The sequence below is a fragment of the Eptesicus fuscus genome, chromosome 20 (assembly GCF_027574615.1).
Source record: "Eptesicus fuscus isolate TK198812 chromosome 20, DD_ASM_mEF_20220401, whole genome shotgun sequence".
Classification (NCBI taxonomy): domain Eukaryota; kingdom Metazoa; phylum Chordata; class Mammalia; order Chiroptera; family Vespertilionidae; genus Eptesicus; species Eptesicus fuscus.
The window spans coordinates 48,003,363-48,030,887 of record NC_072492.1 but is presented as its reverse complement, the minus strand read 5'-3'; the positions used below and the strand labels follow the sequence as shown (position 1 = coordinate 48,030,887).

The 27,525-nt window shown below is 60.5% G+C and overlaps 2 protein-coding genes across 2 annotated transcripts; both read left to right on the top strand.

Moving 5' to 3' along the window:
* Positions 1-1,142: 1,142 nt before the first annotated feature.
* On the top strand, positions 1,143-10,697 carry FADS6 (fatty acid desaturase 6). The gene is made up of 6 exons (XM_008155088.3): positions 1,143-1,323; positions 1,949-2,115; positions 8,043-8,223; positions 9,064-9,251; positions 9,581-9,760; positions 10,548-10,697. The coding sequence occupies exons 1-6, from the start codon at positions 1,158-1,160 to the stop codon at positions 10,695-10,697; spliced, it is 1,032 nt and encodes a 343-aa protein (XP_008153310.2). The 5' UTR covers positions 1,143-1,157.
* Positions 10,698-16,318: 5,621 nt separating this feature from the next.
* On the top strand, positions 16,319-24,482 carry FDXR (ferredoxin reductase). Its single transcript, XM_008155089.3, has 12 exons — positions 16,319-16,465; positions 17,220-17,317; positions 20,299-20,394; positions 20,601-20,723; positions 20,898-21,011; positions 21,297-21,398; positions 22,127-22,234; positions 22,462-22,546; positions 22,676-22,875; positions 22,957-23,128; positions 23,736-23,906; positions 24,030-24,482. The coding sequence occupies exons 1-12, from the start codon at positions 16,387-16,389 to the stop codon at positions 24,158-24,160; spliced, it is 1,479 nt and encodes a 492-aa protein (XP_008153311.1). The 5' UTR covers positions 16,319-16,386; the 3' UTR covers positions 24,161-24,482.
* Positions 24,483-27,525: the final 3,043 nt, after the last annotated feature.

Below are 27,525 nucleotides of genomic sequence, written 5' to 3'. Positions count from 1 at the left end.
TTCAGGGTAAGACCAGGGCGAAAGTAAAACAAAAGCAAAAAGGAGAAAGCTGAGAAGGGAGTTTGCAGAGCACAGTGGCTCGAGCCTCCAGCCCTGCTGGGTGGGGACCTGGGCTGATGGGAAGGGGCTAGGACCCAAGTCTTGGGGGGAGGGGGGCGGGAGATGTTTGCTGTGGCCTTGGCCTTGTTCCTGGGTCCAGACCTGGGCACCCCTGAGTGAGTGAAGGATCCCACCGGGAATGGTGAAGTCTGGATGTGTTTCCTATACAGCTCTCTCTGTCACCCCAAAATCCCTGGACTGGCCCTGGCCGGTTTGGCTCAGTGGATAGAGTGTCGGCCTGTGGACTGAAGGGTCCCAGATTCGATTCCAGTCAAGGGCACATGCCCGGGGTTGCGGGCTCAGTCCCCAGTGGGGGGCGTGCAGGAGACAACCAATCAATGATTCTCTCTCATCATTGATGTTTCTATCTCGCTCTCCCTCTTCCTTCCTCTCTGAAATCAATAAAATATATTTTTTTAAAAATCACTGGACTGGTGGGCCATGGGCCAACTCTCCAGGGGTCACGTGTCTGCCAAGTGCCACTAAGAAAAACACTCAGGCTATAACCGGTTTGGCTCAGTGGTTAAAGCAGAGGCCTGCGGACTGAAAGGTCCCAGGTTCGATTCCGGTCAAGGGCATGTACCTTGGTTGTGGGCACATCCCCATAGGAGGTGTGCAGGAGGCTGCTGATCGATGTTTCTAACTCTCTATCCCTCTCCCTTCCTCTCTGTAAAAAATCAATAAAATGTATTTTTTAAAAAAAAACAAACTCAGGCTGTGGAATAAAATCCTGCAACGGGAGCAGGTGAGGGGACAGGAGTTGTTTGAGGTCAGGCGGTCAGGGACCCTGGGGGGTATCCGCGCGTCCCCCTGCGCTGGTCCCCTCTACTCTGGGGGTGGGGTGTTGGGGGGGATCTCGCTCCCAGTCTCCTCCCCGCCCTCCCGCATCTACCGGCTCCTCCCGCGGAAGTTCTGGTCCCGAGGCGCTCGGTGCCCAGCGCGAACCATCTCACGGGGCGGGTGCCAGGCGCGTGACTCCGCCCCGGCCCGCCCCCGCCCGTGCCCTGCGCCTCGCTGGGCGCCGCAGACGCCGGTGTCTTCCCAGTGGTCCGGAGCCCATGGAAACGGCGGCGCGGGGAGCGCCCCGAGGGAGCGGCGGGGCCGAGGCGCTGCTGGGCGAGCTGGAGGCGCGGGTCCGGGACGTGGTGAGGGCGAGCTCGTGGTGGGAGCGCCACGGCGTGGACTGCTCCATCCTTGCGCTCAGCCTCCTCGCCCTGCCGCCTGGTGAGGGACACGGGACACGGGGACACGGGGACACGGGCCACAAGGGGCCCGGCTGGGGGGAGGGTGCGAGGAAGGGGATGAAGAGGGCTGGGGGTGGAGTTGGGGAGACGCTGCGTGCTGGGGACCCCAAATCTGACCGTCTGTTTGGGGTGTCCTGCCCTGTGGCCTCAGAGGACCTGGGCGCGGGGTGGGGGGTGGGGTGGGGGGAGAGAGAGGCCAGGCATGAAGGGCAGAGGAGGGGCAGCTGAGAGGGGTGGGGAGGCTGGGAGGGGTGAGGACCGGAGTCCAGGGGAGGGGAGGAAGTTCTGTGGGACCACCAGGGATGGGGTGAAGAGGGAGGGGCTTGCCCTGGACTTCCCCTGGTCTGGACCCCCACCAGGCCCAGCCATTGCTGCTCTGGCTGGGGCCCAGGATCAGGACTCCGGGAATCTCCTTGAGGAGTCAAGGGGGCTCTGCTTTGTCCCCCAATCCTGATGAGAGAGCCACCCCTCAGGCCACAGGGGGACCCGCCTCGCCGCTGCCTGTGGTGGCCCCCAGGGCTGGGCTCACTTTGGTCTGGGCTTCCCCGGGTTTGGGCCCAGATCTCCAAAAGCTGAGAAAAACCTTGCTCCTCCCCGCCCCCCAGGGTTCCTGTGCCTGCGTTCGGAGAATGGCCTGGCCTTTGTCCTGGGCATCACCATCCTGGGCGTGTGCCACTACACGCTCACTGTCAAGGGCAGCCACCTGGCCACGCACGGTGCCCTCACTGAGTCCAGGCGCTGGAGCAAGATCTGGGCACATTTCTTCGTGGAGGTGAGCCTGGGAGAGGGTGAGGCAGCTGCTGGGCCAGGCGGGCATCCTCCTTGCTCGGTGCCAGTGTGCGGGTGGGCACAGCTGTGTGCCCACGTGGGCGGGTGGCTGCAGCTGCTGGGATGTGGGCCCAGCCTGCACCACAGTGTGTGTCTGTGGGTGCCCTGGAGGGTGGTGGTACCTGTGGGGGGAGAACCGTATGAGGGGATGTACGAGTATCTCTGGCAGTGGACTCGGCCTGGGTACCCCTGCTTCTCCGGGGGCACCCGCTCAGCTCTCTGCAGCACTAGCCCACGCGGTGACGGAGCTTCCTCCTCCTCCTCCGGACACCTGTGCCTGGCAGGTCTTGGCTACAGCCTTTGGGGCCGCCTGGTTTTGCAATCAGGGATTAAAATGTGAGCCGGGGACGGAAGGGGGCGGGGAGGAGGTGCCGGGTGTCAGTGTCCCAGCTCCGGAACACATGTCCCTCTGATGCCTGGTGACGGCCGAGCCATCCTGAGAAGGCCCCTCCCTGCTCCCCCAAGTCTGCTCCAGGAAGGACCCTCCTCTCTCCTGACCCTGCACCCCCTCTTCCTGCTCCTCCCCATCTGGCTTCGGCCTTCTCACCCTGGCCCTCGGGCAAGGCCAGGGAGGCAAAGGGTTCTGGCCAGGGTGCCCGTCTCTCTGGCCTGGTCTCAGGCCTCTCCGGTTCCTCTGCGGGACTTGCTCCCTCCTCGCCTGGACCGCGGCCTGGCCAGCCAGAGCAGGCCACAGGGGAGGGCAGGGCCTTGGGAGCTGCCCCTCCCCGGTGCATTCCCGGCCCCACTGGCCGCCTGACCTTGGGCATGTTATCCAGTTCAGCCTCTAAGGGTTCGCTTCCTCATCTAATAAACGGGACTGACCGCCTTACCTCGAAGCCAGTGTGGGGATTCACCGAGACCTTGACGTAGGGCCCGGACCTGCTCTTCGGCGCTGGCTCGTGTTGGCTGTGCTTTCTGTTCTCCGGAGGGCGGAGGGCGCGTGCAGCAGCCAGGAGGGGTCAGCAGTTTTTGTTGTTTGTTTTGAATGGAAAGGTTGATGCAGTTATGCAAAGCAGACAGAACTGTGTGTGTGTGTGTGTGTGTGCGTGTGCATGTGTGTGCGTGTGCATGTGCGTGTGTGTGTGTGCGTGTGTGTGTGCGTGTGTGTGTGTGTTGGGGGCCGTTGGCTGTGGCTCTGGCCCACCAGCTGTCCTCTGAGTTGCACAAAGGACCAGCTCCTGCTGCCCAGGACCCTCCTGGACCCCTGCCTGTCCACTTCTCCCACGTCCCGCGGTCACGCTTCTCGCTGGGTGCCTGAGTCTCCCATCACTATGGAAAAATCTAGTCCTCCACTCCGCAGCCTTCCGTGTCCGCTGAGTATCCTTGGCTTTCCTGGGGCACCCCGTTTTGCCAGGTTCGTCTCGGGGGCTGCTGGCTCCAGATGGGGGTGGGCAAGGACCTCACCCTCTCTGACCCACTCTCCCCATCGGGGGGAGGGGCAAGCGGTGACACTCCAGGTTGTTGTTGTTTCTCCACTAAAGTGTCCCAGTCATACGCACCTCCCCACCCAGCAGGAGCCTCCCTCTGAAGACCCACTTCTGGTCTACACGAGGAAAGTTCCAGTCCTCTTAGCCTCCCTCTGACCCTCTCTCCAGCCCACTGATAGCCTGCCTTCCCCTGCAAGAGCGCCTGCCCCTCCCTGTCCCTGGTGATGTCACAGGGACTGCTGGTGAAGGGCCACAGGAAGGTGGGGGAAGGTGGGAGAAGGTGGGGGAGGTGGGGGAAGGTGGGGGAAGGTGGGGGAAGGTGGGGGGAGGTGGGGGAAGGTGGGGGAAGGTGGGGGAGGTGGAGGAGGTGGGAGAAGGTGGGGGAAGGTGGGGGAGGTGGGGGAAGGTGGGGGAAGGTGGGCGGCGGGGCCACCACCATTAAGTCCTGAAGCTCGGCAGGGATTAACTCCTGAAATGAGAGGGACCTTAGACACTCCCCTCCTGTCCCTCACAGATGCTCCCCAGAGTGGGAGGGAGCAGGCTGTGCCAGGTGCTAAGCTCCACTGTTTCTCAACTTCCGGGGCGGGCGAGTCCCAGCTGCTCCAGAGCCAGCACAGCCCAGCTCTGCCCCCAGGAGTCTCACCCACGGGGAGGCCCCACCTTCATCCAAGGCCTTTGTGGTGGCCGAAACAGAGCCAAGAGCCACAGCCTGGTCATAATTCTCGAATGTTCTCTTCCCAGGAGTTCAGTGTGGCCATCATCCTCAGGGCTGACTCTCTGACCTTCTCTCTGCATTTTCCCACCTGAGCCCCGAGGGGTGTTAGACTGCGTAGGCTCAGCTATGACTTAAAAAAAAATTTTTTTTATTTTTACTCCTCACCCGGCGATACTTTCCCCATTGATTTCTAGAGAGAGAGAGGAAGGGGCGGGTGGAGGGAGAAACATTGATGTGAGAGAGGCACATGGATTGGTCACCTCCTGCAAGCACCCCCACCAGGGCCGGGGAACCTGTAACCCAGGTACATGCCCTTGACCGGGAATTGAACCTGAGACCCTTCAGTCCTTGGCCTTATGCTCCAACCACTGAGCCAAACCGGCCAGGCTATGACTCTTTTCTTATCTTTTTAAAAATATATTTTTATTGCCTTCAGAGAGGAAGAGAGAGAGAGAAACATCAAAGATGAGGGAGAATCATTGATCATCTGCCTCCTGCACGCCCCACACTGGGGATGGAGCCTGCAACCCGGGCCTGTGCCCTGACTGGGACTCGAGCCGTGACCTGGTGCATAGGTGGATGCTCAACTACTGAGCCACGCCAGCCGGGCTATGACTATTTTCTTAATTAAAAAAACTAATTTACAGGACAAACGCAGATCTGCAGTCCAAAATATACTTTTGTAAAAAAACACACACACACACACAACCAACCCCAGAGGCCCTCAGCACTCTGAAGCCAGCGTGACAGGCTGCCCAGCCCCTGGGAGTCAGGGAGAGGAGCTGGGGGGGGGGGGGGGGAATAGGAGCTGGCAGACTCTAGCCCAGAGTCCGTCCTGCCCCAGGGACACGCGATGCACAGCCCGCTTTCTCATCCTGCCCACGCCTGCCGCCCTCCGCTCCTATGTCCACCTCCGGAGCGGCCCCGCCATGGCCCTGGCCCTCACCTGGAAACCTGGCCTTGTCCCTGATTCCTCTCCTCCACCAGCCCTCACCTTTCCCCCAGATCCTGCCTCTGGGCCCGTCAGTCCGTCCGCCCTCACCATCTCGCATCTCCCAGACCAGCAGCCTCTGGCCAGTCACCCTCCCCATCCTGTCCCTCCCCTTCCGGTCTCAGAGTGTGACCTATATGACACCCAACTTCGGTTGTGTCATGATTTTATAATGATGGTGTTTAATCCTGCAAAGTATTGTCTGTTTAAGAAATAAAATAAAAGGAAATATTAGAAGACACAGAAGGGATTGTGAGCCTCCCTTACCCCCTAGGGCAGCTCAACCACTGAGCCACACTGGCCGGGCTTTTTTTTTTTTAATTTTATTTCCACCCCCTAATCCCTTCCCCTTTGGCAACCATCAATTTATTCTCTGTATTTTTGAGTCTGTTTTGCTCTGTTTATTTTTGTTTGTTTGTTTTTGTTTTAGATTCCACATATCAGTGAACGCATGCGGTAGTTGTCTCTCTCTGACTGACATGCTTCACTGGCCATAAAGCCCTCTAGGCCATCCATGCTGTTGCAAAGGGCGAGTTTTCATTCTTTGCGGTGGCGGAGTCCTAGGCCACTGTATGTGCGCACCGCTTCTCCTTTACCCACTCTGCTGCTGACGGCCCTGGGCTGCTTCCATGGCTGGGCTATTGTAAATAACGCCGCAGTGAACATAGGGGTGCAGAGATTTTTTCAAATTAGTGTTTCTGTTTTCTCCGGATAAATACCCAGAAGCCGAATTGCCGGACCACATGGCAGCTCTATTTTTAATGTTCTGAGGCACCTCCATTCTGCTTTCCACCGTGGCTGCACCGGTCTGCATTCCCCCCACAGTGCCCGAGGGTCCCATTTCCTCCACGTCCTCGCCAGCACCTGCTATTGGCTGGTTTATTGGTGATTCAGCTGGCATTTCTTGATGAGAGAGGCAATGCAGGAGGCCTGACCCTGGGAGCGGAAGGGCATAGAAGGAGCAGTTACAAACAGTTGCTTCTCCCACCTGGGACACACCGTGAGCCTCAAAGCTCCTGGCTGCAGCCCCTGGTGCCCGCCGCCGGGCTCCTGCCATTGACTTGACCCAACCAAGGGGCCCCGGAGACCAGCAGGCCTGGGAGAGATGTCACTTTAAGCCACGAAACCCTCCCACCCTCTCGGGTTCTGTCCCTGTTGCGAGGTTACAAAAAACAGAGAGCACAGTCCAGCCCTGGGGGTTATGCCACCTGAGCAACGCAGCCGGGCCTGTCTCCGGGGACTCTGCAGCAAGGCTGCCATGGAACTGGCATCTCCCCCAGCTCCCCCCGTGCCCTCTGCCTTCGTGGACGATGCAGCAGCGACCTGCCACATCTCCCGTGGCTGCTGTAAAACTGCACGGTGCCATCACTACCTGTGTCTCCTTTATATTTTATTTATTTTTTAAAACTATTTTTTATTTAAAAGATATTTCTTATTGATTTTAGAGAGGAAGGGAGAGAGAGAAACATCAATGATGAGAGAGAACCACTGACTGGCTGCCTCCTGCACGCCCCCTACTGGGGATTGAGCTCACAACGCGGAATGGAACCGAGACCCCCTGGTTCACAGGTGGATGCTCAACCACTGAGCCATGCTGGCCCGGCCTCAGTGTCCGTTAGATGGAGCTTCTGGCTCCATCTCGGCTCCATTTCGTTCCAAAGGAGCGCGTCTTGGCACGGTGTGGGGACCGTGCCCTTCGCTGTCTTCCGTCTCCTCCAGGCTTTGCCTGGACCCAGAGCCTGGGCCCTGCTCTCTGGGGCAAGTGGCACGTCTCAGGGGTCGTGTGGCTTATCTTGGATGAAAGCTGGGTTCAAATTCCACCTCTGCTGCCTGCATCGCGGAGTGAGCTGGCTGGTCACGTGGCCTCTCTCTATCTGTTTCCGCTTCTGTTGACAGTGGGTAATCACAGCCCTGACCCCGGGCTGGAAGATTAGCGAGGCACGCAGAGTGCAGAACGCTGCGTGCTCACCGAAGGCCTCCTGCTGCCGGAGAGGCTCCCAGGGACTGGCTTCGGGGAACCCTTCCCGCTCCCCCGCAGACAGGCAGGCCGCGTCTTCAGCACAGTTAGCAGCACCTCGTGGCCTGGATACGATGCGGGAAGAGGCTGCCGTCTGCACGTTCACCTGCAGGCCTCGGCATAAGAAGCACCTTAGCCCCTCTTTTGCACCCAGAATGGCTGCTCTTGGCGTCAGAGACCGGCTGTGGAGAACCCCACAAATGCTGTAGGGGAGCCACCCCAGGGAGCAGGGAGCCCCGGCACCCGCACCCCAGGTGCCACCCGCGTGGACAGCCTAGGACATGGCCTCCCTTCACCCCTGACTACTCCCACACCGCCCCCTCCCTGCGCAGGCTCAGGGTGCAGAGGAGAGCTCTGAAAGTACAGATCTTTCCAAGATAAACAGGCACCAAATAATGGCAGTCCGAGGCCAGGAGCGGGCCTCGTCCAGGCCTCTCAGGCTGGCAGGTTGTCTGGATGGTCAGGGGCAGCGTGGCAATCGGGGGGCTGGCCTCGTGCCCCTGACACGTTGCAGCGCCACACCCGGCGGACAGTCACTCTGACTGGCTGCCACTCTGCGCTCACAGACACCTGAGAGTTGATGGTCAAGGCTGATTAGCTGGGGCTGTGAGCGAGGCAGGCAGGCCCCGGAGGGTGGGGCGCTCTCGAGGCTCCCAAAGGCCCTGCTTTGCGGGGCTGTGCTGACCGGGGCCCCGGGGCCCTCTCCGGCTCCCTCCTCTAGGTGTGCACGGCCTTCCCCGCCGAGGACGCCCGGCACGGGCACGTCAAAATGCACCACGGCTACACCAACGTGCTGGGCCTGGGCGACTCGAGCACCTGGAGGCTGCCTTGCCTCAACCGCTACGTCTACATGTTCCTCGCTCCTCTCTTGATCCCCATCATCACGCCCCTGGTGGCTGTCGGTGAGTGTGCCGGGCCTGGGTCCCCAGCGGCCTGCAGAGACCTGGTCTTCCCTTTTCTTCCTCCCCTCCTCGCTGGCGGAGGCTGCTGGTGGAGGAGGTGAGGAGCCCTGAGTTCAGACTGGCAGGAACTTTCTGAGGCAGCCAGGCTGGGTGGAAAGAGCTCAGACCCGGGGCCAAGCCTGGCTTAGCCGCGTACGGGCTGGTGACCTCAGGCAGGTAACTTGACCTCTCTGAGCCTCGGGTTCTTCCTGCTCAGCATTATTACCTAATGAGATAATAGATATAAAAACTCTTTGAAAATGCCTCGCACTGTATTGCATGTTAGACTTTTTTATTTTTATAAAAGAAACTTTTTAAAAATTTTTTCATTGATTTCAGAGAAGAAGATTGATTTCAGAGAGAGACAGAAACATCAATAATGAGAGAGAATCATTGATCAGCTGCCTCCCACACGCCCCAGTGAGCCCGCAACCCAGGCATGTGCCCTGACCGGGAATCGAACCGTGACCTCCTGGTTCATAGGTCAATGCTCAGTCACTGAGCCACGCCGGCCGGGCGCATGTTAGAATTTTTAATATCATGGGAGCAAATCCTCTGGTGGAAGGACAGGGGCTGGGGGCGGCAGACCTGGATTCAAGCCCCAGGCCGCCAGTCACTATCAGAGTGACCCCGGTCAAGTTGCCTAATGCTCCATTTCCTCATCCGTATCGTGGGTGAGTCTACTTTCGGGCTGAGGGCGGATGACCCAGATCGCAGCCTCGTTAGCACCACTGGGCCAGCAGGGAGCCCGCTGGGATGTGAGCCTTGCCCACCATCCCTGTGTTTCTTGCCCTCCGGCAGAGCGGCTGAGGAAGGTGAAGCTCGGGGCGGCTCTGCGGGCGCTGGGCCTCATCTCCCTGGGCCTGTGTTCTCACTACTGGCTGCTCCGGCACGTGTCCGGCTTCCGGAGCCCCGCCTCGGCCCTGGCCTGCATGCTCTGCACCAGATCCCTGCTGGCCCACCCGTACCTCCACGTTAACGTCTTCCAGGTGAGGCCTCCCCGCCCTGGGCGCTGGAGACCACAGGGTACCCAGGCCTCGCCCCTCACTGGGGACCACGGGGTACCCAGGCCTCGCCCCTCACTGGGGACCACGGGATACCCAGGCCTCGCCCCTCACTGGACAGATGGGGAGAGAGGCCCAGAGATGGACGAGACTGAGCTCGGGGCTCAGCCTCTTCACGCCTCTACCAGGTCCCGCCCCAGTGGGAGTGAGGGGGGCAGAAGGGCCCGCTGATCCCCGAGTGCCGGGGGAGGACCCCGGGGCGGGGTGGGGAGGTGCAGGAATGGCTCAGGCCGTGACCCGCGTGTCTGTCACAGCACATCGGGCTGCCCATGTTCTCCCGGGACCAGAAGCCCCGCCGGATCCACATGATGAGCCTGGGGGTGCTGAACCTGCCCCGGCTGCCCCTGCTGGACTGGGCGTTCGGCCACTCCATCATCAGCTGCCACGTGGAGCACCACCTGTTCCCCACGCTCTCTGACAACATGTGCCTAAAGGTAGGGGGGTGGAGCTGGAGGGCTGGTAACCTTCAGCTTTCGCCTGAACCCTGCGTCCCCCAACTGGCCTGGTCAGAGGTCCCCAGGGGGGTTTCTGGTCAGAGACACGTGGGTTTCTTTTTTTCTTTTCTTTTTTTAAAATATATTTTTTTTATTAATTTCAGAGAGGAAGGGAGAGGAAGAGACAGAAAGAAACATCAATGATGAGAGGGAATCATTGATTGGCTGCCTCCTGCCCCCCCCCAACCTCCCCCCCCGCTGGGAGACCAAACCCGCAACCCGGGCATGTGCCCTTGACCGGAATCGAACCCAGGACCCTTGAGTCCGAAGGCTGATGCTCTATACACTGAGCTAAACTGGCTAGGGCGGGTTTCTTATTAGCAGTGAGACTCAGCAAGCTCATGGGCCTCTCTGAGCCTCAGCTTGCTCGTCTGACCTGGACAGTGCTTACATCCACAGGCCTTGAGCATGAAGTGGAGAAATGGCTCTGAAATGCTGGGCACACAGTAGGTGCTGCTAAGAGGAGCCGTGGTTTGTTCCCTCTGTGCCAGGAGGGCGGTCCCTAGTTGGGAGCCCTGGGGGAGGCTGCGGAGAAGTCCGCCCCCCTGTCCCTCGCCTGCTGGGAGCGGGGAGGCAGGAACTCTGCAAGCCCCCAGCTCCTCCGGAGCCTGTGGAACTGGGCAGACAGGCGCAGGCGCTGGGGGGCAGGAGGGCCCCGGGGAAGGGCCGGCCCGCCGTCCGAAGCCCAGGCCGGCTCAGCGCGCTCCTGCCGCCCACCTTCCGGCAGGTGAAGCCCGTGGTGTCCCAGTTCCTCCGCGAGAAGCAGCTGCCTTACAACGAAGACACCTACCTCGCTCGCTTCCGGCTGTTTCTCAGTCGCTACGAGGAGCTCCTGGTGCACGCCCCGCCCATCACTGAGCTGGCGGGGCTGCAGTGAGGGGTGCTGGCGGGTCCCCCTGCTCCCTGCCCGGGCCCAATCCCGGATCTTCTTTTTCTGCTTGTCACTCCGGGGGCCCGGAGGGCGGAGGGGGGGGGGGGGGGGGGGGCGGAGGGCGCGGCCCCTCCCCAGTGGGTGTGGCTGGGCTGCTGGTGGCGGACCTGCAGCGCCGAGGCTCTGGGCGGGCAGGGAGCTGGTGTTTCTCGGGCTTTGAGGGGTGTATGGAGGAGAGGACTAGAGGTGGGCATTCTGGGCAACTTCATCTCAGGACTACACAGCTGGGGTCCTCCCCGACTTGGCCTGAGCCTTGGTGGGGCTAAGGGAGGGTGACCCGGTGAGGAGAGGCCTGTGCAGGGGGCAGGCAAGGAGGGGGCATCGAGAGAGCAGGGTCAGCCCTCAGCTAGGGTCTCCCTGGCCCTGGGAGAGTCCTATACGCAGCTTCTTCCGTGCCGGGGAGCCTTCTGTCCTCTGAGGAGCCCTCTCGCAAGGACCACGGGGAGGTGGCTTCCCAGCCAGAGGCGCCTGTGCTGGACACTGGCTCAGCAGCTCCCAGGAGCCGCAGCCTCAGGGAGATCAGGGAGATCAAAGTGTTTGTGCTTTACAAACAAAGAGGACATTCCGGTTCTGGAAGTAAGGGGAGAAAGTATAAATAGCTTTGAGCATGATCTTGGCTAGGTCCAGAAGTCTGCCTTGTTCCATGACATTTAGAAGGAGAGGACCTGGAAGAATTATCACTGAGAGAGAGAGAGAGAGAGAGAGAGAGAGAGAGAGAGAGAGAGAGAGAGAGGGAGAGGGAGAAGGTAACAGGGTAAGAGGCCAGGGGTGATGGCACAGGGTCTGGAGGGCGGGCACTTTAGAGAGGAAAGGAAGGAGGAGCAGGAGGTGGGGCGCACACATAAGGGCTGGGAGTCCAGGGCTGGGCTGGGCTGGGCAAGCATCGTCTGCAGCCGGGGAGCCAGCCTACATGGCAGACTTGAGAGAGGGCTGGGGCTGCCCTGGCCGGGGCTGGAAGAGGAGGAGCAGGAAGGGCCCAGCTGGAGCCGAGGGAGGCACAGAGAAGGGGCCGGAGCAATCAGGTTGACCAGGGTTTCTCCCCTCCGCACGGCACACTTGGCCGGAGAAGGCTCTGTTGATGGGGCCTGTGGGTGCATTGCAGGGTGATCAGCAGCATCCCTCGCTTCTTCCCGCTACGGGCCAGGAGTCCACGTGGTGACAATCAAACTGTCTGAAGACACTGATGAAAACCACCCTGGTCGACAGCATAAATCATGATCTGAGTGCAGAACCGCCTTGGTTTCCAGTGAGGGCCTCGGGCGGGTGAAAGGCATGGGGACCCTGCTGATGGGCTAAGTCAGCGGACGGGGCTGGGCGGAGGGTGCGATGGCAGGTGAAAGGTGTTCTCTGCGCCTGGTCCTGTCGGAGAACCCACAGGTGTGGCCTGAGGGGGCTCTGCTGGGGGGCTGCCATTCCCCCCACCCCATCCTTCCCCCACTCCTCTCCACCCTGCCTGTCGCACCGGCTCCTGCAGCTACAACTCTCACTACCTCGCAACAGCCCCTTCCTTCGCTCCTCCGGGGCCTGGGGTGGGGGTGGCCTCCAGCCGTTGGTAGCCCAGGGGTGCTTCACTGGTCCCTCAATCCTGCTCACACCTCTGTACAAGGTTCCTTCAGTGAAGCCTCTACCAGTGGGCACTACCAGGCCTGCCATCTGTTTCCTGCTGGGCGCCTGGCGGACCCAGCAGAGCTCGGGCTCCAGCAGCCCTCTTGGAGGGAGGCAGGCTTGGCAGCCTCCCCAGCCCGCTGCGCCGCAGCAATTCCCTGCTGCTCCTTCGAAAGGCATTAGTAGCTGGCAGTGGCCTTCAGGTCCAGGAGTGCGACTCACCAAACTGCCAAATCTCCACGTGAAAAATGCAGCGTCAGAGAAGGCCCCATTGCCGAGTCCTGGCTAATGATTAAAGCCATCCTAATACATAACCAATGACTCAGGGTTATTGATCGGGGCCTGAGTGGGGCCTGGGCAGCAGCTGGAGGCCCTGGAGCAGACTTGGCTGAACCACAGGCGCCTGGGAACAAGCCACTTGCTCATTCTGAGACCCGATGTTCTGTTACTCAGAGAAGGTGGACTGGGATGCATGGGGCTCGTGAGGGGAGGGGCGGCGACAGGAGGGAACGAAGCCCTTAGTGGGCTCTGCGGTGACCTAAGACCTAATCTACACAGGCCTGTCAGAGGAGATAATGTTGATGAGGATGATGATAGCTGACATCTATTTAAATCATAAGGCACTTTTTTTTTTTTTTTTTTGGTAAGAGAACATTTATTTATTGGGTAAATTACAGAGGTAGAAAAAGTAATTCCTAGAAGAAAGGGGCTTAAGAAATGAGTTATGGAGGTAAAAGAAGGGCCCTTGGAGCCTGGGAGTGGAGAAGCTAATGGTGAGGTGCCTGGGGGCAGCGGCGGGGGGGGGGGGGTGAGGGGGAGGGGAGACGGGGGAGGGGAAAGAGAAAGGCTCCGGGGAGGGAGAGGCACTGGGTCCTCCATCCTAAGGGTTTTAAGGGCGGAGATTTTAGGGGAGGCCCCAGGGGAAGATCTTAATAGAATATTCAGCAGCCTTCCAGGTGTGTCCTTTCCGGATTGTGGTCCCCACGGATTGAGTGGCGGGCATCAGGGCAGGGGGTCCTTATTCAATGCAGCTGGTCCTGAGGTCAGCCATGGCTGGTTTTGCTGCCTCTCTGGGCCGGGAGCTGAACGACAACTGCGGCCTAGGTACTATCTTAAGGCACACTTTTACCTATCCCGTTTAACTTTAACCTCTACAAGCACTTGATTCTATTTTTCCCAACGGGGCATGTTGTGAGGATCAGTCTTGGAGGGATTACATTTCTCAATGTCATACAGCTGGTAAATGGTGGGAGAAGGATTCGAACCCACGTGTCCAACTCCAGCCTCCCTGCTCTTCCCCACCAAACACAGTGCCTCTGGGAGGGAGCCTCAGAGGGCTTTCAGGATATCTGGCCCTGCGTCTCCTTCCCTTCCGCCCATGGAAAGAACAAAGGGTTTGATCATCAAGACAAACTCTTGCCCCAGCCGGTTTGGCTCAGTGGATAAAGCATCGGCCCGCAGACCGAAGGGTCACAGGTTTGATTTCGGTTAAGGGCACTGGTCCAGCCGTGGTCCGGGCATATGCAGGAGGCAACCAATTGATGTGTCTCTCTCACATCGATGTTTCTCTCTCTCTGTCTTTCCCTCCTCCCTTCCAGTCTCTCTAAAAATCAATGGAAAACATCCTCAGGTGAGGATTAATAATAATAATAATAATAATAATAAAAAGACAAACTCTTCATGAACATCCTTTATGTGCCAGGCACTGTGCGCAGCTCTGGGGATATAAGAGTGAATGAGACTGGGCCCCAATCTCCAGGAGTTTACAGTCCAGTGTGGGAGTTAACAAACTTTTTGGAAAGGACCAGATAGTAAATATTTCGGGCTTTGTGGACCATGTGGTCCCTGTCACAAATACTCAAAATTTTTTGTGCCATTAAAGTGTGAAACAGCTATAGACATACGGAAAGAATGAGCATGAGTGTGTTCTAATAAAAAATTTTGAACTTGTGTAATTTTTACATGTCATAAAATATTACTTTTTATGTTAAAAAACACACACAAAACACTTAAGAATGTAAAAACCTGCCCTGGCCGGTTTGGGTCGGTGGTTAGAGCATGGCCCTCGCACTGAAGGGTCTCTGGTTCAATTCCCGTTCAAGGGCAGGTTCGATCGCTGGAGCTTGTGCGGGAGGCAGCCAATTGATGTATTTCCTTCACATTGATGTTTCAGTCTCTCCCTCTCATTGTCTCCCCCTCCCCTCCCTTCCACTCTCTCTAAAAAAAAATCAATGAGAAGAAAATATCCTTAGGTGAGGGTTAAAAAAAAAAAAAGAGTAAAAGCCATTAGCTTTTAGTGAAAAGGGCCACCAAAAACAGGTGTTGGGTAGGGGTTGGTCTGCAAGCCATAGTTTGCCCACTCCTGTCTAGGAGGACAGGCACAAAATGCAACGGCTTCTCAGAAATCGGGACATTAGGAGGGAGGGGAAGTGATGAGAAGGGGCGCGAGGGGCTCTGGGGGTGCTCGCCATGTTCTACTCTTGATCTGGGTGGTGGTTACATGATAACATCTTGTGATAATTCATCAAACAGCACACTTCTGATTTGTACACTTTTCTGTTTGTTATACTTCAATTAAAAATAGTAAGACAATATAATAAGTAATAATGGGTCGAGTGTTAGAAGACAAGAAGGGGCCCTACACCAGCTTGGGAGAGGATGGGTCAGGGAAGGTTCTCCAAGGAAGGGTTTGACAAGAGGGCCCTCGGGGAAAAGGAAGCTGAAGCTGGTATTAGGCTTGCTGGGTCCGATGGGACCACGGATCCTGTCATTTAAAAATATACTTTGCTCACCGTGTGTGTGTGTGTGTGTGTGTGTGTGTGTGTGTGTGTGTTTTGTTTTTTGCATTAATTTTGCTCTTTTAAAATGTTGCATTAAATTATTATTTATGTTGATCACTGTGGTTTTTTGGTACTCGCTTAAATTCTGCACTGGAGGCCAGTGCCTTCCTCACCGCACACTATTCCAGCCCTGGAACAGGGTCAAGACCTCTGTCCACAGCACCTGGGCAAATGGCTCGTTCCATTTCCTCACCTATGGAAAGGGAAGGGACAAGGCAGGACAAGATCTCTGTGGATGAAAAAGGGGTTCTACAGGGTGATTTGATCATAAATTTCTAAATGGGCAGTCTTGGTGGGCAGTCATGCCCCAGGCCTATAGCTTCTTCAGTAAAAGGTTTTTAAGCCAGCCCTGTCCATTGTTTTTGTGCTGTAAGCACCCTCAAGAGAGCACATGATCTAGTTAACTATCCTGTAGTCCAAACCCTACCTTGCTTTCTCCCACCTTCATAGAATCTTACTTATTAATTTCAAATGCATAAAAGAAACTGCAAAACTTACTCTCGGGAGCATCTGAGATCTTGCTTCCTGGCAATTATCATCAGTTTTGGCTCAAACACATTTTTATAAAAATTCTCTGCAGATTTAGACAGTTCTTATGTGGGCATCTTGGCGGGGTCACAACTGTATAGCACCCTGATAAGTGAAAAGGGCCGCCAGGTTCCAGGCGGAGCCCCTTTTTAAGAGACTTCCGGGTTTGCTTGAGCCCACTGGTGATTGGCTAGCAGGAAACCGGCCAGGCAGGAAGTACCTATCAAAAGGGAAAGGCGCTTTGCGTCATCAGCCAGCGACGAGAGGCTAAGTAAACTCCTCTCTAATTGGTTGCCTTCTTCAAGAGGGATTGAAAGAGCGATGGGGATTTGCTCTTTTTTAGCTCCGGACTTCAGATAACGGGAGAGAGTGTGAACATTGGGGAGCAATTTATTAAGTCACGCAGGGACCGGAAGTCTTGGGGGCGGGCCTTCAGCAGAAGGAGGTGGATCCAAGGGCGGGCTTCTCCTTTGGGGGCGGGATTCCTTCCGGCATGGGGGTGGAGCAGCGACGCTGTGCCTTCCCAGAGCGTGGGAGGCGGGGTTTGGGGCGGGGCGGCACCTGTAGGCGGGGGCGGGGCGGGGCCAGGTCGAAGCCCGCGCCCGGCGCGGAGCGGGGCGGTCATCGGCATCAGTTCCGCAGGCTGAGTGCAAGTCCCAGCCATGGCTGCCCGCTGCTGGCGCTGGTGGCACTGGTCGGCGTGGCCTCGGACCCGGCCGCCTCCCGCCGGGAGCACTCCGAGTAGGAGCGGGGCACCCCTGGGACTGGACGGGAACGCGGGGAGGAAGGCCTGCGAGCGCCAAGTGGAGGGGTTGGAGCCCGACTGGGGCAGAGCTGGAGAGGGACGAGAGAAGAGACCGGGGGCGAGACTGGAGGCGTCCACTCACAGGGACAAGATGGGGTGCTGTACGGGGCAGATGGGAGCCTGTGGGGTGAGGTGCCTAGGGTGAGACGAGGGTCAACAAAGGTGAAAGGGGCAGACCATGACTCCACAGGTGGGAGAAGGGGTGAATGAGGGTGATATGGAGGTCTGTAGGGCAAGAGAGAAGTCTGAGGCGAAACAGGGGTCGATAGGAATGAGGCGGTCTATTGGGGAGTGCAGGTTCTATGGAGGGGAGGGTTAGAGAGGTCATTGGAGCACTGTGGGAAGATCCACGGGGAGAGAGTGGGATGATACGGGGTCCGCTGGAAGGATGTGCTATTCTAGCTGGGTGGGTAGGAAACCCCGAAGAAAAATGGAGTACTGTGCAGCGCAACTTCAGGGGTGGGTGGGTGGGGGGTTGTTGAGTAGGCCATCTTCTGCGACATAGTAAGTTCATGGGTGCAATGTGGGGTTCTGAGTGAAGACACGGCCTTTGAGGCTCAGGTGAAATAAGGAACCCGACAAACAGCAAAGCTTTGACGGAAAGGAGGGACGCCCCCCTTGCGTTTCACACTGAAGTTGGTTTGGGAGTGAGAGGGCGTGTTGTTCTGACCTCCCCTCCCCCATCCCCAGGCTCCCGCCGGCAGCTCTCCACGCAGGAGCAAACGCCCCAGATCTGTGTGGTGGGCAGTGGCCCGGCTGGCTTCTACACTGCCCAACACCTGCTGAAGGTAAGCCACGCCCCCCTGGTCCCCTCACCCATTCACTTGCTGCTCCAATCTCAGGGGCAAGCCCCACCCTTTGGGATCCCTGATGGGGAAGGGGCTCCCGACTCATCTAGACAGGACACTTTCTACATACTTTGTCACCTGCATCCGGGGCTCCGCACTCTAGGCCTCAGCTATGAGAGAAGTGTTTGTGCCTCATGAGTGATGGTCGATGGTCAGTGGCAGATGGTGGGCGATGCCTCCTTGGCCAAGCCCTCCAGGGAGCTGATGCAGACCTGCAGGATGACTTGATCCTGCCCCTCATCTTCCCTTTCTTCTCTGTCTCTGCTCTGCTCCCCGCGGCCCCCCCCCCCATATCCTGCATCTCCCCCTCTTCTCAGGGTCTTCTGGAACTTTATCCACTTCCTTGTGCTCTCCTCACCCTTGACCCCAGTCTCCCCACGCTGTTCTTTCAGCCTGCTCTGCACTCCCCTCCCCTTCCCCAAAGGTCAGGGTCTCCAGGCTTACAGTATTGGCCTTGGTGGGCAGGGCCCCAAGGTTACTCATTACCCTTGAGACTTTGCCAGACCTTGGACCGTGGTGGGAGGGAGGGGGAGCCATAGTGAGGCCTGAGGTAGGTGGGCCCAGATCCTGGGGCTCGGAAGCCACCAACCAGGCTTGGACTCAGACTGCTTATCGTGGTGCTGCCCACCCCTCTCCCTCCACACAGTCCCGTATTAAAATGCACATTCCTGGGCCTAGCTCAGGCCTAATCAAGCTGTGGCTGGAGCCCAGGAGTCCATGGTTTTAAACACCCCGGGCAATCTGGTGCCCGCTGCTACGGTGGTTCCTTCACTGAAGGGGTTTAGGGGAGGGACTGCCAGCACCCCGTTTTTTATTTGGAGCTCTCTCTGCCTGCAGGGCAGACAGTGGGGTGGGGAGGCAGGGCTGGTGGCTGGGAGGAGTGGGGGGCTGCTGTGCGGCAGTGGGGAGGAGGAGGAGGGGAGGGTGGGGGAACCCCCTGGACAGAGTGGAGGAGCCCCAGGTCTGGGCTCCAGGTGGATGTATGGAAGGGAGGACAGGAGCAGAGGGGAGAGGTTTGGGGGAAAGGGAGTGGGTTGGGATCCTATGGGTTTGAGGTGTCTGGGGTGAGTCCAGGGCTCTCAGGGTTGGAGCTTGTGGGGGGCTCTGGGCAGGAGGGAGAGAGTGGAATATCATCAAGTCCACGGAATTTGAGGTCACAGGTGGGAGCCGATGAACCTTCCCCAGGGGATGTGTGCCTAGAGGGGTCTGGGGGTCCCGGATTAGAGGAACCTCAGAGAAAGTTTCTGTTAGAAGGGGACAGATTTGATAAAAATAAAAAAGAAGAAGGGGGATGCCCTACCTGGTTTGGCTCAGTGGATAGAGCATTGGCCTGTGGACGGAAGGGTCCCAGGTTCAATTCCGGTCAAGGGCATATGCCTGGGTTGTGGGCTCGATCCCCAGTAAGGGGCGTGCAGGAGGCAGCTGATCAATGGATCCTCATCATTGATGTTTCTATCTCTTCCTCTCCCTTCAATAAAAATATATTTTAAAAAAGAAGAAGAAGGGGGGGCAGAGGAAGAGGGGATTGAGAAAGAACAGCTGGAGGGATAGGAGGGAACTTCAAGGTTAGGGAGGAGAGGGCTCCCTGGGAGTCGAGGTCGGCCGTGCAGGCTAACACGTCCGGCGGACTTAGCTTTATGAGGGTGGCCTTGGAGAGAGAGGGGTGACCTAGAGGGAAGGACCCACAGCCAGGAAGAATGGGAGATAAAGTCGGGTTGTATAAGGTGTCCGCCAGGCTCAGCAGTTTGAACTTTGACCTGTGGCAGTGGGCAGCCAGGGAAGATTCATGGGCGAGGCCGTGACGGGCAACAACAACAGTAATAGTAATGCTAGCTTGGGCGGGTTGCACACTCACCGCGGTCAAGCCCTGGGCCGAGTGCGTCAGGCCTTGCCTCAGGCCAGGAGCGATGTCCTGTGGTACCGAGAAGGTAGAGAGCCAAAGAGGGGTGGGGTCCCCGTGGCTCTGGACTCCAAAGCCAGCTCTCCCTGGGGGCCGCATCAGCGGGGTTTGAGGAGGTGGGTCAGGTGCCACCCGTGGCAGGCACGGACGGGGAGAGTCAGGAAACACGGATGGGCGGTGGGCGGCGGGCGGTGGGCGACCTGGACTGGTGCAGGCAATGGAGCGGAGGGAAAGGGGGACTTGGGCAAACGTGAGGAGGTGAGCACCAGCCTCGGTCGGGATGGGGGTGCCTGGCGGCAGGAGCTCCTTTGGCCTGAGTCCCGCTGAGTCGGGAGCGTTACAGCAGGAGCCAGGATGGGGTGCGAGGCAGTGTGTCCTCGGACACGGCTTGACTTCGAACCTGCTTAAGGCCCAGAGTCCCTCACTGCCCTGACCTCCAGGGTGCTTCCCCACCACCCTGACGGGGGTGTATCCGTCCCGGCTCACAGAGACAGGCAGATCCTGGACTTGCCAGTCACGTGGCTGGTGGGTGCCTGACCGCCAACACTGTGCCCTCCCACGGCCCCTCTAGGTGCCCTGGAACCAGCGTGTGAGCGAGGTGTTTTTTTCAAGACCGAGAGGAGGGCCACTTTTTTCTCCCTCAGCCCCCCAGGCCCCAGCTCGGTCCCCTTTCCGACAGGATGGTGGGAGACGAGAGCGAAGGCGGGCATTGCAAAGGCTGACTCTCAGGCCTGCAGCCTGACCGGGCATGTCTCGGGGCGCCGAGGCTCTAAGGCGGGGCGCGTGGAACATTGACCAGGGAGCGAGGCAGCTCCCCTGGCCCCCTGCAGCGGAGGGAACACTGACCACCTTCCTGTGGCCGAGTTCTCCGTCCCCCTCGGCGGCCCATTCCTCTCGTGTGGCTCTCTAGGCAGATGGGGAGTCAGGGGCCTCCTTGTGTCCTCTGCCCACTGCTCTGTCTGGGAAGGGGGGACCCGAGGGACCCAGCCTCCCCGGCCCACCACCTGCCGCCCTCCCGCAGCACCACGCCCAGGCCCGCGTGGACATCTACGAAAAGCAGCTGGTGCCCTTCGGCCTGGTGCGCTTTGGCGTGGCGCCCGACCACCCCGAGGTGAAGGTGGGTCTCTCTGGGCACGGAGGGCAGGTTTGGAGACGTTGGTCAAGGCGAGGAGGGGAGGGAAGCCCCCTGGCCGCATGGAATGACCCCAGACCCTGTAGATGCCACCGAGATCCCATCCTGGGGACATTGTGGGGCGAGGGTGGCACAAGCATGGTCCCTGGAGCTGCCACATCCTCTAACCCTTCCCATCCGGGGCCTGGCAGAATGTCATCCACACCTTTACCCAGACGGCCCGCTCTGACCGCTGCGCCTTCCACGGCAACGTGGTTGTGGGCAGGGACGTGACCGTGCCAGAACTGCGGGGGGCCTACCACGCTGTGGTGCTGGTGAGTGCACGTGGCGGGGGAGGGGGCCAGGGGCAGGGCAGCAGCAGGAGGCGGAGGCTGAGGGGTGGAAGGCAGAGGGTGAGGCCCTGGGCGGGGGGCCAAGGAGGAAGCCGAGGAGGCTGGTGGGCTGTCTGGCCCCGTGGCTGGCGCTGAGGGCCCTGGGTCTTTCCTCAGAGCTACGGAGCAGAGGACCATCGGGCCCTGGAAATCCCTGGTGAGGAGCTGCCTGGCGTGTTCTCGGCCCGGGCCTTTGTGGGCTGGTACAATGGACTTCCTGAGAACCGGGAGGTGAGTTGGGGAGCACTCTTGCTGCCTCTCAGCCGGGGCAGGGGCAGCTCTTAGATGCCGGAGCTGGGGGAAGAAGGAGCCAGGGTCGAGGACTGGAAGGCTCCCGGGAGATGAGAGGAGAGACATGAGGCTGGTGAGGTGGGAGGTCAACCGTGGAAGAGAAGCGTGGGGCCAGGTGGGGTGGGAGGCCTGAGTGGAGGCTCAGATGGTGTGGATTTCTCCAGGGTGGGGGAGCTCAACTAGAGCCAAGGCTAGGGACACCCTATCCAGACCTCTCCCCTCCAGCTGGCACCGGACCTGAGCTGCGACACGGCTGTGATTCTGGGGCAGGGTAATGTGGCTCTGGACGTGGCCCGGATCCTGCTGACCCCACCTGAGCAGCTGGAGGTGAGTGGGCAGGTTAGGGGCGGGAGAGGCAGGGGAGGCCATGCTGAGAGGAAGCCCCTGCTGCGGGCTCAGGGCTCATCCCTCCACGCTGGGCTCAGTGCCTCTTTCCCCTTGGTGTCAGGCAGCGGCCTCCTGAAAGGCAGCTGGGAGCTTCCTCTCATGCAGCTTCTCCTTTACTTTCAGCTCTAGCTACATGGGCCTTAAAAAAAAAAAAAGTGTCCGGTGTGCCTCAGGACCTTTGCACATACCCCCCCCTCCCCCGCTAGGAACCCTCTCAGCTCACCTCCTGCTGGTCCATCTTTTAGTTCTTGCTCAATTGTCCCTTCAGGAAGCCTTATGCTCCCTCTCATAGAATTGTCTACTGTGTGACCGCTTTCATTTTACATTTTTCATCAGTGAGTATTTGATAAGCATCTCTTCTTCCGTCAGAGCAGAAGCTCTGTGAGGGCCGGCACCATGTCTCTTTTGTGCACCATTAGCACCTCCCTCCCCCTGCCCCTTGCATGGTGCCCTGCACATGGTAAACTTGTTGAGTGAGAGCATGCATCGGTTTGCTACTAGTTTGAGCCATTTGCAGAATTGGCGGCAGTGCTCCATACGGCCACCAGGTGGGGGCAGAGGTACACTTTCCACTTTCCAGCTGTCCCCTCTCTCAGGCTCTGGATAGGGACGTGATGAAGTGGAGAGGCTTAGTGTTGGATGAATTTAAGGCCCTTCTTTTGTGCCAGAAAACGGACATCACGGAGGCTTCCCTGGGGATACTGAGGCAGAGCCGGGTGAAGACGGTGTGGATAGTGGGCCGACGTGGACCCCTGCAAGTAGCTTTCACCGTTAAGGTGCTGGGGCCAGAGAGAGAGGGGTCTGGGCCCTAAAAGGATGGTGTTCCCTTGGGAGGGGGAGCAGGGCAGAGCCCTTTGGAATGCTGCTGCCCGGGGTCGAAGAGGGGAGCCAGACGGGGAGGGGGGGAGGGTATCCCCTACCTGGCCTGGGCTCTGGGGTGTGCTCAGGAGTGGATAGTGCTCTGGGGCTGACCTCCTCACCACTTCCCACCCCCACCCCCAAGGAGCTTCGAGAGATGATTCAGTTACCAGGAACCCGACCCATTTTGGATCCTGCGGATTTCTTGGGCCTCCAGGACAGAATGAAGGGTGAGGGCCCTGGCCTGGACCCCCAGCTCACCAGGGAGGGGATGGTCTAGGTCAGCAAGGGCTTGGGGAGGGCATCTGGGGAGAGGGTGTACCCGGGGACAGCCCTGAGGTGCTCTGTGCTGCTGACAGAGATGCCCCGCCCGAGGAAGCGGCTGACGGAGCTGCTGCTGCGAACGGCCACCGAGAAGCCAGAAGGGGAGGAGGCTGCCCGCCGGGCAGTGGCCTCCCGAGCCTGGGGCCTCCGTTTTTTCCGCAGCCCCCAGCAGGTGCTGCCCTCACCGGACAGGCAGCGGGTGGCAGGCATCCGCCTGGCGGTCACCAGACTGGAGGTGAGTTTCCGTTACCCCAAGACACCCCTGTTCTCAGGTCTCCTCACCTCAGCCGGGTGTTGCCCACACTCTCCCCAACAGGGTGTCGGTGAGACCGCCTGGGCAGTGCCCACTGGCGACACGGAGGACCTCCCTTGTGGGCTGGTGCTGAGCAGCGTTGGGTATAAGAGCCGCCCCATTGACCCCAGTGTGCCCTTTGACCCCAAACTTGGGGTCATCCCCAATACGGAGGGCCGGGTTGTGGATGTGCCAGGTGAGAGGGTGCAAGAAGGCTAGGCACCACACTATGGCGGGGGACAGGGAGGCTGCTGTCTCCTGGGCCGTTCACATTCATTCATTCATTCATTCATCCAGGGACACGCACTGGGAAAGGGCTCTGAGCCAGGCCCGGGGGTCTGGGCCCTGGGATCAGCGGCTCCTCCTCCCGGCCCTAGGGGAGCTCCCCGTCTAGCTCGATGCCCACCTATGTGTGCTCTTAAGTTGTTCCATCTCCTGAGGGAGGCCTGTCGGGGCGAGGCCCTGCACTCCGTGCTGGGTTTGGAAATTAAGAAGCAGCCCCTGTCCAGGGGCTTCCATTCGGATTAATTAGCCACACACCTGTCTGTTCCTTCGGTAGGAGTTTACGAAGGGCCTGCTGAAACTGGAGGCGGGCAACACCCAGTTCCTCCCCGCAGGGAAACAGGTGTAAGGGGAGAGGGTACGGTAAACAGGTTCAGCAGAATCCGGGGAGATGGGGCTGTGGCCACAGCGGGCCCACCTGCTGGGGCTGCTGGGAGGACTTGGGGTGTTGGACATATGTGCACACAAGTGTCCAGCCACCGGCCCTTGCTTTAGCCCTTCGTTATCCCCCCTCCCCCCAGGCCTCTACTGCAGCGGCTGGGTGAAGCGGGGCCCCACGGGCGTCATCGCCACCACCATGACCGACAGCTTCCTCACCAGCCAGACCCTGCTGCAAGACCTGAAGGCCGGGCTGCTGCCGGGCGGCCCCAGGCCTGGCTATGCGGCCATCAAGGCCCTGCTCAGCAGCCGAGGTCTGGGCCCCTGGTGAACCGCTGGGAGGGAGGTGGGCGGCCTGGGCCTTCCCGTTGGGAGGGGGTGCTCTGGGCTGGGATGGAGGGAGAGGCGGGGCAGTGACTCACTTCCCTCTGCCTCAGGGGTCCAGCCCATCTCTTTCTCGGACTGGGAGAAGCTGGATGCCAAGGAGGTGTCCCGGGGCCAGGGTACTGGGAAGCCCAGGGAGAAGCTGCTGGATCCTCAGGAGATGCTTCGGCTGCTGGGGCGCTGAGCCCAGATCCCAGCCCGGCAGGGAGGCGGTGCCGTGCAGAGGAGAGGGGCCAGGGTCGGTCTGGGCAGGACTCTGCACACAGCTGCACCCCCTGCCCGCCCTGGCCCAGGGCCTTGGCTGCCTCTTCCAGGGACCAATGAGCACTCCCTCCTGCCAGAAGGTCACCCTTGCCAGCGTGGGTTAACTCTCGGCGAGGAGATAGCCTCAGTTAGGGCCGGGTGCAGGTGCAGGCTGACCTCGCTCCCCCCTCCCACCTCTCCTGCTGGACTGTGTGGGTCACCAGGTCCAGAATGTGCTGAAAATAAAACAGCTGCAACAGAGAGCCAATGGTTGATGCGCCTGTGATTTCTTCTGGGGCCTGGGGTCACCTTCCAGCCGCAGCTCCCCTCCAGCCCCCAGGTGGCGCTGCAGAGCCAGCTCCCTGCTCTGGGGCCTCCGGGGGCTGGAGGTGGGTTTGGTAGCCAGGCCTGGCGACAACCCTCCCTCTCTCTCCTTGGTCCTGCTGCTGTGGCCTGCCTGCCTTCTGCCCACACTCCAGGCACCCTGGCACCCGGGCCTGCCTGCCCTGCTGGTCTCACTGGTCAGCTACCGGTACAACCAAAACAAGAAAAGAGAAAAATGGGAGTGAGGGGACTGGGCAGCAGCTTGCCCACCCGTCTTGTGCGGGTGGGTCCCCTACTCTGTTCCCAGTGCCTTCCCTGCCCTGTCAGTTTCCAGCCAGGTCCACAGGCCGACAGCACGAAAATCTCCGTAGCGCTTTGCAATTTACAATTTACAAAGCATGTTCACCGTCTAAATGCCAGTCCCCAAGATGCTGGCCTCGCTTTGTAGACTGAGGGATCCTCGAAATTAACTGCCCCAAGGTCGCACAGCTAGTGAGCCGCGGGCTCGAACCCAGGGCTCCGGGCTGGTGTTTTCTCCGAGGCCGCCTTGGTTTCTAGCCTCAGTCTGGAGACTCGGTCCTGAAGAGGGGCGAAGGGATCCGGGCGATGGCGCGCGGGCAGCAAGGAGGGGGTGGAGGAGCGGGTCCGGGCGGCGGGGCGGGCCAGCCGGGGCGGGGCGGAGGCGCGGGCCTGGGTGAGCGCTCGCTCGGCCACAGCCGGCTGGCGAGCCCCGGGAGCCCGAGGCGCGGCGCGCACCCAGCCTGGGACAGGCCGGCCAGAGGGGCGCGGGGGCGGGGGCGGGGGCGGGCCCAGCGTAGCCCTGCCCGCCGCCGCGCCACGGGCACCGGCCCGCGCTCCTGGGCTCCGGCGCTCGCCGAGCTCTGAGCTCCAGCGCGGAGCCGAGGCGCCGGGACGTGCACCGCGCGGGAGGCAGCCGGCGCGGCTCTGAGCGCGGGCGCAGGGCCCCTTCCCCCGGTGAGTGGCAGGAGGAGAGCCAGGGGCGCAAACTTCGCCAACTTGGGGCTGGTCTCGGGGGCCGCGCGGGCAAGGACGGCGGAGGCAGACGCGGGACACGCGGGGAATTGGGCCGATGCAGGGAGCCAGAGAAGGGGCGGCCGGGGGAACGGGACCCTCGGGACCAGGCCTGGGCTTCGGACTCAGGCGGGAGGAGAGGAGGCGCGGAAGAGAGGCCGAGGTGACAGGCGCGCGGCGGACTTGGGGGAAGGACGCGGGCCAGGCGCCCAAGGCGTTCTTCTCCGGGGTCGCCTAGCGCTCCCTCCAGCTCCTTCGCCTGGCGCTGCGACAGCGCGGGGGGTGGGCCGGTGCGGGGACGCGGGAGTCTGGGCTGCGGAACCCCCAACTGTTGCTGCTGGAAGGCGCTGGGGCAGGGAGCGGAGCCGTGAGCAGGGACCGCGGCTGGGTCAGAGCGCGGTGGGCTGGAGCGGGTAGGAAGCAGGGAAGACGGGGGGGCGGGGGGGGGGGCTGTGGATGACTCCAGGCGCCCGCCCTCTGGCTCCCGGAGGTCCACTGAGCGCTTACAGAGCGCGTCTGCCTTCACCCGCTCCCTGCACCGCTCTGAGCGCCTCAGCCTCCCCCACCCCACCCCCGCCCCATCCTCCCCTCCTAGGCGGGCTGAGCTCCCTCCTCTGACCCCGGCGAAGCAGCGTGGGCTTTGGGGGGTGGTGGGACCTTCCCAAATGCTGACCCTGCGCCCCACGGACCCAGGCTCCGAGGACGAGAAAGAAAGGGTGGACGCAGAGGCCCTGGGAGAGCCGGGAGCCCGCGGCGCTGGGGAGCCCGTGGCGCTGGCCTTGGCTACCGCACCAGCAGGTGGCTCTGTCCCCCGAGGCTACGACCCTGATCCCCGACGGGGAAGGGAAGCCCGAGCCCCTGCGGAAGGCGGGTCCTGGCTGGGCCAGGTGGGCAGGGCCAGGGACGTGCGAAGGCCAAGCTTCCAGCAGACAGAAGATCCCCAAGGTGCGTCCCCGACCCACCCGAAGGTCCTGCGGGGTGAGTGACGCGGAATTCCGCCGGGCCCTGTGCTCACCGCACGGTCCACGCTGGTTCCCACCCCTGCCAGCGCGATGGGACTTCTGGCTCCATCCCCCCCCCCCCCCCCCAACCCTCTGATGGTGGCCCCCCCTTGGCTGGGTCCTCGAGGCTGGGCCAGGGGAAACCGAGAAGGAACCTGTGTCAGGATGGTCTGCTCTGTCTCGGAGCCCGTCTAGTGTCCAGCCAAGCCCGTCAGTTCCGAGTCTGTTTGTAAACTCCCTACTAGGAATTTGAATGGGAACTTGAAGGGGACCGATAGGCCGGAAACGGGGCTCCAGGGCTTCCTCCCGGTCCGGGGGCAGGCCCAGGCTGTACCCCGCCCACAGCCCGCCTGCAGGGGAGCTCCGGACCCCACCCCGCCAGCCGGGCTGCGGGCGACCACTCCGCTCGGGGGAGTGGGAGTGGGGGCCTGGGAACCCGGACGCCGCTGTGGGTGGCGGCGAGGCGGGGGGCACGGCGTGCGTGGTGCCCAGTTTGGCCGCCAGGAGGCGTGGCGCGAATCCCCGAGCCCGGAGTCACCCCCGCGGCTGCCGCTGCCGCTGCCGCTGCCGCCGCCGCTCCCGCTGCATCGCGAGTGTCCTTGAGCCGCGAGTGACGGTGGCTCTCGGGCCCCCTCCTCCTGATGCCACGTTCCCTGTGAATTTTATCGCCGCCTAAAAATACCCCGAACTTCACAGCCCTAGTGTAAGAGATTCGGGCCGATGGGCGGGGGTGGGGGCTCCGGCGGGGAGGAGCAGCTGGGAGGAGGAAGACCTCCGTGCGGGAACCCGGGGGGCAGGACCGAGGGGCCGCCTTCTCCCCTGCCGCCTGGGTCCGGGTTTGGGCTCCGCAGAAGGGAGGGAGGGAAACCCGACGGCAGAGCCGAGGCCGCTCGCCGCCAGGGCAGTGGATCCTCCAGGAGTTGAGGTCCCTCCGCTCGGGAAGCAGCGC

Coding starts and splice junctions, on each gene's coding strand:
- FADS6 (XM_008155088.3), top strand. CDS start 1,158: ATGGAAACGGCGGCGCGGGGAGCGCCCCGAGGGAGCGGCGGGGCCGAG. Junction 2,116..8,042: donor GGGCACATTTCTTCGTGGAG/GTGAGCCTGGGA, acceptor TCCCTCCTCTAG/GTGTGCACGGCCTTCCCCGC. Junction 9,761..10,547: donor CTGACAACATGTGCCTAAAG/GTAGGGGGGTGG, acceptor ACCTTCCGGCAG/GTGAAGCCCGTGGTGTCCCA.
- FDXR (XM_008155089.3), top strand. CDS start 16,387: ATGGCTGCCCGCTGCTGGCGCTGGTGGCACTGGTCGGCGTGGCCTCGG. Junction 21,012..21,296: donor GACTTCCTGAGAACCGGGAG/GTGAGTTGGGGA, acceptor TCTCCCCTCCAG/CTGGCACCGGACCTGAGCTG. Junction 23,907..24,029: donor GGCCCTGCTCAGCAGCCGAG/GTCTGGGCCCCT, acceptor CCTCTGCCTCAG/GGGTCCAGCCCATCTCTTTC.